General features: G+C 37.0%; 1 protein-coding gene and 1 pseudogene across 3 annotated transcripts in view; both read right to left on the bottom strand.

Moving 5' to 3' along the window:
* LOC141374014 (mitochondrial import inner membrane translocase subunit Tim9 pseudogene) overlaps window positions 1-10,114 on the bottom strand; it is a 781,319-nt pseudogene that overhangs the window by 706,912 nt on the left and 64,293 nt on the right.
* Window positions 1-10,114, bottom strand: part of LOC112828636 (complement factor H-related protein 2-like) — a 44,816-nt gene that overhangs the window by 32,854 nt on the left and 1,848 nt on the right. For 2 of the 3 annotated variants that reach the window (XM_073900087.1, XM_073900086.1), the window contains 2 exons: window positions 8,567-8,627; window positions 7,172-7,348 (listed from right to left, as the gene is read on the bottom strand). In XM_073900087.1, the coding sequence (XP_073756188.1) occupies window positions 7,172-7,348; window positions 8,567-8,627 (238 nt within the window). Of the gene's footprint in view, window positions 1-7,171; window positions 7,349-8,566; window positions 8,762-10,114 lie in introns of all 3 variants that reach the window. The other variant, XM_025877860.2, reaches the window with a different exon arrangement.

The following is a 10,114-nucleotide window of genomic DNA, read 5'->3' as shown; positions in this document are numbered from 1 at the left end:
ACCTGGACCATTTCCTTACACCACACACAAAAATAGACTCCAAATGGTTGAAAGACCAAGATGTGAGACAGGAGTCCATCAACATCCTAAAGGAGAACACAGGTAGCAACCTCTTCGACCTCAGCCTCAGCAACTTCTTCCTAGAAACATCGCCAATGGCAAGGGAAGCAAGGGCAAAAATGAACTATTGGGATTTCATCAAGATAAAAAGCTTTTGTGCAGCAAAATAAACAGTCCACAAAACCAAAAGACAACCGACAGAATGGGAGAAAATATTTGCAAATGACATAGCAGATAAAGGGCTAGTATCCAAAATCTATAAAGAACTTATCAAACTCAACACCCAGAGAACAAATAATCTAATCAGGAAATGGGCAGAAGACATGAACAGACATTTCTCCAAAGAAGACATCCAAATGGCCAAGAGACACATGAAAAAGTGCTCAACATCGCTCAGCATCAGGGAAATCCAAATCAAAACCTCAGTGAGATACCACCTCACACCAGTCAGAATGGCTAAAATTAACAAGTCAGGAAACGATAGATGTTGGCAGGGATGTGGAGAAAGGGGAACCCTCCTACACTGTTGGTGGGAAGGCAAGCTGGTGCAACCAGTCTGGAAAACAGTATGGAGGTTCCTTAAAAAGTTGAAAATAGAGCTACCATACAATCTAGCCATTGCACTACTGGGTTTTTACCAGAAAGATACAAATGTAGGGATCCGAAGGGGTATGTGCACCCCAATGTTTATAGCAGCAATGCCCACAATAGCCAAACTGTGGAAAGAGCCAAGATGTCCATCGACAGATGAATGGATAAAGAAAAAGTGGTATATATACACAATGGAATATTATGCAGCCATCAAAAGGAATGAGATCTTGCCAGTTGCAGCGACGTGGATGGAATTGGAGGGTGTTATGCTGAATGAAATAAGTCAATCAGAGAAAGACATGTATCATATGACCTCACTGATATGAGGAATTCTTAATCTCAGGAAACAAACTGAGAGTTGCTGGAGTGGTGGGGGGGTGGGAGGGATGGGGTGGCTGGGTGATAGACATTGGGGAGGGTATGTGCTATGGTGAGCACTGTGATTGTGCAAGACTGTTGAATCACAGATCTGTACCTCTGAAACAAATAATGCAATATATATTAAGAAAAAAAAAAGAAGAAGAAGATAGCAGGAGGGGAAGAATGAAGGGGAGTAAATCGGAGGGGGAGACGAACCATGAAGGACACTGGACTCTGAAAACAAACTGAGGGTTCTAGAGGGGAGGAGGTGGGGGGATGGGTGAGCCTGGTGATGGGTATTAAAGAGGGCACGGTTCTGTGTGGACACTGGGTGTTATGTACATACAATGAATCATGGAACACTACATCAAAAACTAATGATGTAATGTATGGTGATTAACATAACAATAAAAAATTTAAAGAAAAAAAAAGGAAAGATCAACATACCAGTTGAATAGCAAATTTCAGTCAGGATTACAAATAGACATCTTCAGTGGGCCTAAAATTAAAGCCATAGAGTATAACTGAAAATTTTCAGTTTTACAACTTGGTTTTACACAATTAAAATAAAGCTAGTGTTCTCCCCTCCCTTTATTTTGATAGGCCTTAAGGAATTGTTGGTAGTCAGGGACCTGGGCTGAAGCAAGTTTGCACATACATCTGTGGGTCAAGCTTTCCATGCCTAAAACCGGACAAACAGCCACTAAACAAAGAATCCACCAAGGGGCCTGAAGAAGATAAAAAAAAGTTGACAATAGACCGTGTAAGGCTAAACAATGGCCCCGGATAACAGGAAGCTAGGACATAGCACTATGCCCACCAAGTCCATGGCGCCATAGTCTTATATAGAAAAGTTCTTAAACTGACCAATGGGAAAACTGTTGGAGGAGGGGGCCACAAACTCGGCCCCCTGCCCAGGTAAAACCTGTAAAGACCCCTAGACAACATCATTGCCCCGCCTTAACTCCCCTAAACCCTTCCCATGCCAGAGTCTTTCTTTCTGCCCAGTAAAGCTCTTGCTTCTCTCCCTCTAGTTAGTTGCCTTGTGTGGGAGTCTCATGCTTCCAGCAGCTCTCTCCGATGCTAATCTAGTAAACATGGACGCAAGTAACAGTTTCCTTTCTATACACCATCCACTCCTGACAACTGATCTTGTCAGAGTAATCAAACTGTGCCACCTTTTAAAAGTATTATGATAGAACCCTACTTTGACTTGCTTCTTTTAATGTATTGTTATGTGAAATTATTAGGAATTATATACAAAATATCCTGTATGTCTGAGAAGCAGCACAATATGTAATTTCGGGACTTGTGTGATTCTGAGGAAAGAAATAATTTATTGGTGAAGTTCTAATCATATAAAGTGAGGATTACAATATCTTGTAGCCCTTCCATTAATGCCACGTTAAATCACACATACCCTAGAAATAAATATTTCTGCTTTGCCATATTCCAGTATAAAAATGATGTTTGCAATGATGGGCAGTTGCATAGTTAGCCATCATATAAAGTTTCTGTACCTTTTCTTTTTTAAAAATATTTTATTTATTTATTTGACAGAGAGAGAGCACAAGCAGGGGGAGTGGCAGAGGCAGAGGGAGAAGCAGACTCCATGCTGAGCAGGGAGCCCGACGTGGGGCTCTATCCTAGGACACTGGGATCATGACCTGAGCTGAAGGCAGCTGCTTAACCAATTGAGTCACCCAGGTGCCCCTAAAGTTCCTGTACTCTTATACAACCTACTACAATGTCTCTTGGGACACTAGTCATTTAATTTTTTCATTGTTTTTAAAAATCAACTCCTTGCAAAAATTAAAGAAACAAATTTATAGAAGGTAAAAAGGGTATACTAACTTCCTGTTTCAGAAAGATGGAATCTAGAAGCATTTCTAACTCCCTCTGCTAAGTATAACACAAAAGTGACATATTATATAAAACAAACATAAGGAAACTCTGAACAATGTAGAGAAGTCAGATTTACTAGGGATATAGAAACAAAAGGAGCAACAGAGCTGTGAATTCCTTGGGTTTCTTTTTACTTCTTGCATATCCCAGACATGCGATGAGAGAAACTTTCAACCTAGAGCCATGAAATTTACACCAAAAAAAAAAAAACCCAAAAGAATAAAGAAAGAGAATGGTCTCTTTCTAGGCAAAGGCCAAGAAAAACAGCCTACAAAGACAGATCTTTTTTTTTTTTTAAATAATACCTAACTTATCCTAGAAAAACACCATAGAAACACTGCAGTCTGCCTATCAGGAAAGGCTAAGTGGGTAGATTAGATTTTCAACCTGCCCTACCAAACAAGGTGCTCCTTGCTCTTCCCATGATGTGAGCAGAGGCTCACTGCTTATGCTATACTTATGTCCACAGTTGCAGCAATAAATTACCTCTCCTCTCCCCCGGTATCAGTGGAAGGCAAGTGCATAGTTGGAAATGCACCTTGCTTGGTAATAAGGTGGCACCCCAACCTCAGTCTAGGGAGATGTCAGCAAAGACAAGTGATAGGCCTTTACCATCCAGCACTAATAAGTCATTGCCTCCTTTACCTGCAAGAGTTGTATCAGTGGAGGCCTGATCAAATAGAAGGTTTAAATAAAATCCCATTTCTTACTACATTATACCCCAATGATTCAGGATACAACTGGAAATTACTCATCACACTAAGATTCAGGAAAATCTCAAAAGAGAAAAGAAAATGAACAGATGCTAACTTCGAGATCACTCAGATTGTGGAACTCTTTGATATCGAATTTAAAGAACCAAATAAGAATTATACATTGAAAAATACAATAATAAAACATTTAAAAAACCCTCATTGGAAGGAGCTCAGTAATAAATTAGAGATAATGGAAGAATGAATCATTGATGTTGAAGATAGATGAATAGAAATGATCTAATCTAAAAATAGAATGTAAAGGTACAAAATTAACAGACTGCAGGGACTTGTGGGAAAATAAGTAAGACTGGCATTCCATAAAGGGGAAAGGGTGTAGAGCTAAAAAAAATACTTAAAGAATTGTGGTTAAGAATTTCCCCAAATACATGTAACATATAAATATACCTCTTCAGGAAACTGTGCAAGCTCTACTCCATGTCAAGACACATCATTATCAAATTGCTGAAAATTAAAGGAAAAGAAAAAAAAATCCTAAATGTAGCTAGAGAAAAATAATGCAGAACCAATAAGCAAACAATGATTCAAATGAGAGTAAACTACTCATCCAAAACTAAGGAAGCCAGGACAAGTGGCCCAATATTTTAAAAGTGGTGGAACAAAAGAATTATCAACCTCAAGTTCTATATCCTTTAGGAATATAGGAAAATAAGAAAGTCTCAAAGGAAAACTGAATTTGTTGCCAGCAGAATTACCCTTAAAATATGACTGAAGGAGAAGTCTCTAAGGAGCAAAGAAAATATAACAAAAAAAGAGAATCAATGGACTTGAAGGTAGGTCAAAAGAGGAGCAGTAAGAAAAAAGAATGAAGAAAAATGAGCAGAACAAAATGAAGAAAAACGAAACACTATTCAAATGAATCGGTGAAACCTTCCCAAATTTGATAAAAGGTATTATCTTCACATCCAAGAATCTCAACAAACTCCAAGGAGAAAAAACTCAGATGCAGAGGTCCATACTGAGATACATTAGAATCAAAGTATCAAATCCAAAGATAAAATCTTGAAAGTAGCAAAAAAGAAGCCACGTATCACATATCAGAAGCCCTAATTAACATCAAGAGTCAATTTCTCCTTAGAAACCATGGAGGCCAGGAGGCAGTGATAAGAAATATTTAAAAGGGAAAAAAAATCAAGCAACAATTTTATATTGGGCCATAATATCCTTCAAGACTGAAGGAGAAATGAAGACATCCTCCAATAAACAAAAACTGAGGGAATTTGTTACAAGTAGACATGACCTATAAGAAATGCTGAAGGCTGAAGTATAAGGACATCAGACAGTAACTTGAAGCTAAATGAAGACATAGAGGACAATGGTAAAGATCACTATAGGTACCATTAGGTAACTATAGGTAATAAAGGGAAATATAAAAGCCATTATTATTGTGTTTATGTTTTTAAATTATTTTTCTTATATGATTTAAAAGACAAATGCATGAAACAATAATTATAAATCTATATTAATGGGAACACAATAACAAAGATATACTGTGTGACAATAACATAAAAAGGGGAAGGAATGAAGATGTATAGGAGCAGATTTTTAAATGCTACTTCAGCTTGGCTGGTACTAATTCAAACTAGGTAATTGTAAATTTAAGATGTGATTTGTAATCCCTGGAGAAACCACTAAAATAAATCACTAAAGAGTAGAAAGAAAAGCAAATCAGAAGGGGATCAGATTGGTTCACTACAAAAAAATCCATTAAACATTAAAAAAAGGCATTAATGGAAAACTGAGAACAAAAAGATATGAGACATACAGAAAACAAATTAAAATGGCAGTGGTAAGAAATTTGTTATCAGTAATTACTTTAAATGATTTAAACTCTCCATTTAAAAAGCAAAGTTTTGGAGAAAGAGGTCTAAAAATGTTCGGAATCAGGTATATGCTCTCTACAAGAGACTTGCTTCTTTTTCTCCCAGTTTATTGAGATGTAATTGACAAATAACATTACAAAGGTTTAAGGCGTTAAGACTCTTCTTGATTTTTTTTGTTTTCCATTCATTTAAAAGTATGCTTGACATACTGTAATATTCACACTGTATCAGACAGTTCAATTCTCTCCTTTTCTACATTGCAAATAACATAAACTGCGACTCCAGAAAAATGCTTCTTTTCTCCATTTTATTGTACCCCAGAACATGCCGCATCTAGATGATGGTAATGTTTTTACTGGCACTCCTCCCTTCTTCTCTTCTTGGTCACTTCAGATTCATTTTCAAAATAGCATTCATAATGATCTTGTTTTAAATCCATTTTGTGTCATTTGCCTGCTGAAAATCTCCCAGAGGTTTCTGATTGCACATAGACTAAAATCCAAAATATGTGCTATGGCTTATAACTTCTAAATTAATTCAACACTCTGCCTCATCATGAGCCAGCCACATTGGCCTCCTTGTTTTCTTTCATTGAGTAGAAGCCTTTTGATACCTTCAGATGATTGATCTAACTCTTCTCCAGGTGCCATCCTTAAGGTTGGAGAAGGTTCAAAAACTATATCATGTGAAACATGAACTTCGTCCAGTCATTTTATTAATATTATCTTTTATAATGTGCATGATTCATCATCTTTAATTTTCTATTTTCTTCTTTGTAAAATTATTATTGTTACTGTCAGTTTTCCACTTGACATTATAGTCTATGAATAAAGATACACTGACTCTTATAGAGCACTAATCTCCAACAGTTGTACTGCTTGGCATATACAAGTTCACAATATTGATTAAATGAATTAATAATGAGTGGGAAAATATGGAGGGATAGAATAGACACTGTTCCCTTAGAGGCTTTGACTATGCTTTAGGAATCTTATTATTCCCGAGACCCTTATTCACATCCAGCAACTGCTTTGTTTCCATTAAAAGTATGAGAAACTCAACTCAACTTCAGTTCCAATATATTCCTGTTTTTGATGTGGTTTCTTATGAAGGAGTTTTCCATGTTCTAAATTATACCCTGGAAATCTGAATTTCAGAAGTACAAAGTTCTAACAATGTGAAAATTATCAATATGTTTGTGCTAGTCTTTAAATGAGATCAATTTAGCACTTGCCAAAAAAGATAAGTGCCAAGTAGCTATGTTTCTTAGCAGTAAGATCTTGCACATGTGGTATTTTAACAATTACACTCTGTAAAATTTAATTTATCTTCATGCTGTGTCAACTGATTTTGCCTAATTTCATTATAACATTACATTTGTGTTACTAAAACATGCAGGGATCTTTCAAAGATTTTCATTGTGTTCTTGACGAGTGTTTTCTAATATTGCCTACATTTAACTCACGTAAGGGGACAAAATGATTTTCTAGTGACTATCCAGAGACTTTCATATCTACTTAGATACAGTTGGAACCCTAAACCTAAAAGGGGGACAATCACAATGCATAATGCACAAAGCAATGCTGTATATCTTTCCTGCTGCTAAGTCTTTATAAAAAAAAAAAATACAGGATCCCAAAAGGACAGTATTTTACTTACCTCGCTGACTGCATTTAGGAGGAGTGGACCAGCCACTTTCTGCACATCGGATGCTGCTCTGATTATATAGAAGGCTGTAGCCTGTATCACAGACAATTTGTACAGTGTCACCTTCCTGGTGTGTCTGTCCTGAAGATGCCGAATGACCATTTTCCACCCAAGGGAAAAAGCACTGCCCTGAAAACCGAAAAGATGACAAATACAAATCTTGCAAGGAAAGAGTAGTACATTCTGCAAATTTCAAAAGAGAAATCAAGTGCAAAAAATTCGATTCTTAAATATTAGTTCATGCAAGTTAAAAAGAAAAAAATATGTAATGTCATCAATCACCACATGCATATATAAAACTTTTTACATTTGTAAAATTCCTCTAGATATCAGAAAAGTTAGTTTTTATTTCTCATTTGATTGTCTAAATTGATTTTTGAAGGAAGAGATGACTTTTTTCTCCTTTGCCTTTGTTACTTTTCTCTTATGACACTGTTTTCTTCACTTCTCTGCTTTTTCTCTGTACTCATTGAGAGGGTAAGAGATATAATTTTAAAAAACAAAGATGTAATCAGTAAAAAACACAAAATTAAGGAAAATAGCTTAAAAATGCTTCTTGAATATTCAAAGAAACAGCACATTTTGAATCAGATATTACACATACAAATAAACTCTTTTTTAAGAGTTTTCATTTTATTTTTTTTAAAAGATTTTATTTATATATTTGACAGAGAGCAAGAGAGCACAAGCAGGGGGAGCAGCAGGCAGAGGGAGAGAGAGAAGCAGGCTCCCCACTGAGCAGGGAGCCCGAAGTGGGACTCTATCCCAGCACCCTGGGATCATAACCTGAGCCGAAGGCAGATGCTTAACCAACTCAGCCACCTAGGCGACCCAAGATTTTTTATTTTTTTATCTGAGAGAGAGAGAGAGCACAAGCAGGGGCAGCAGCAGGAAGAGAGAGAAGCAGGCTTCCCACTGAGCAAGGAGCCCTATGCAGGACTTGATCCCAGGACCCTGGGATCATGACCTGAGCTGAAGGCAGTTGCTTAACCAACGGAGCCACCCAGACGCCCCACAAATAAACTCTCTTGAGAAAATCTACATTCATACAATTACCAAATGAGTGTGTTTGAATTAAATAGTAGCAGTTAACAGTATTGACCATTAGCATTTAAAATGAGAAGATCTAGATATTACACAAAAGTTTGTACTTGGTTTTTTTTCTGATTTGTTTCCACAAACAGCTTCTTACAAGAGGAATGACTATCTTGTCCTTGCTGGCTCCTCCAGTCCCCAACTCTGTAATTGTCTAAACTTTGTGAGCCCCCCTGACATCCCCCTCAACCCCATCTCCCCCACTGAATGCACTGAATAATTCATCCAGATAATGACCATGTATTTACTCACTGATACACTTTGGTGTTGGTGACCATCCTTCCTCTGTGCAGATTATTTGAGTCCAGAGTGACTGTGAAGGAGACACAAAGCTGTGATCACAGGAATAGTAGAAATATTTTCCTATAGCAACGGGGAAGCTTTGTTTATATCTGTCTTCATCATATATGTTTCCATGTTTTATTTCTGGAAAATCACAAGTTCCTCCTTCAGAAAAAAAAAAGTATCATACATGAATAATTATATTTTATTTTAATAATCATATTGATGAATTTATTATTCTGTTTTTTTAAAGATTTTATTTATTTATTTGAGAGAGATAGAATGAGAGTTAGAGAGCACAAGAGGGAAGAGGGTCAGAGGCAGAAGCAGACTCCCCGCCGAGCAGGGAGCCTGATGTGGGACTCGATCCCGGGACTCCAGGATCATGACCTGAGCCGAAGGCAGTTGCTTAACCAACTGAGCCACCCAGGCGCCCTGAATTTATTATTCTATTTAAATTAATTGTTCCACTTAGGTTTGTGATTCAAGAACTGGGACAATCTATAACCAGGAGTATAAAGGTATTTGAGACATTTGTGATGTTTAAGTTCTTCAGAAGTATTTCCAAGATTAAAATGTAAAAACTGAGGAAAGAATAGAAGTGGTTCTACCAGTAGGCTTCTCAGATCTAAGAAATTCACTTGGGATGGGATGGTCAGACTATTTATAGTTCTCTATTCACTTTCTGTGTCTCTTCTTTCTGCGTCTTCTGCAGATCTCCCCTCAGAAATCTTGGCCCTTTCCATCCCTCTTCTCCTACTCTAGACAACACATTACATAGGATATATGAACATATACACATATGAAACTATAATTGTAAAATGGGTGGCTTAAATATCTGAAATTTATTTTCTTGTAATTCTAGAAGCTAGAAGTCAGAGATCAGGTGTCACCAGGAATGGTTTCTTCTGTGGCATCTGTCCTTGGCTTGTAGATGGCCTCTTCTCCCTGAGTCTTCCCTTTATGTGTCTCTGTCCTAATTTCTTCCTCGTATAGGGACACCAGGTTTATTGGGCTAGGATCCACCCTAATGACCTTTTTTAACTTAATTTCTTCTCTAAAGACCCTATTTCTGTATACAGTCACACTCTCAGGTCCTGGGAGTTAGGATTTCAGCATTTGAATTTTGCAGGAACACAATTCAACCCATGCCAATAAACACACAAAGATGTCTTCTGTATACAAAACAGTGTGCTTCCACCAAGTGAGTTCAATTCTCCTTTGAGAAACATTGGTGCAACCCAAACTTATAGGGCATTCATCTCAAAGGCTGCTTTCAGAAAGAATTCATTGAGGGAGGATAGTTTCAAACTAGATGGGATGTTTTGTTTTCTTGTTGTTATTGTTGCTAGTAAAGGGAATTACCTGGATATAATCTTAAAGAGCATATAAAACTCTGTGTACTGCAAATTACCAAAATGAATTTTAGTAAATTCAGAAGTAAAGCATTGTGATTTATATTCTATTCAAAAATGGTGCAATGAAGTATCCTAAAGCCCTTTAGAGATTTCATTTATA

Source organism: Callorhinus ursinus, unplaced genomic scaffold, assembly GCF_003265705.2.
Source record: "Callorhinus ursinus isolate GAN/ISIS: 27379988/994484 unplaced genomic scaffold, GSC_fseal_2.0 scaffold13, whole genome shotgun sequence".
In the NCBI taxonomy this organism is placed as follows: Eukaryota; Metazoa; Chordata; class Mammalia; order Carnivora; family Otariidae; genus Callorhinus; species Callorhinus ursinus.
This window is presented reverse-complemented; position numbering and strand designations above follow the sequence as displayed.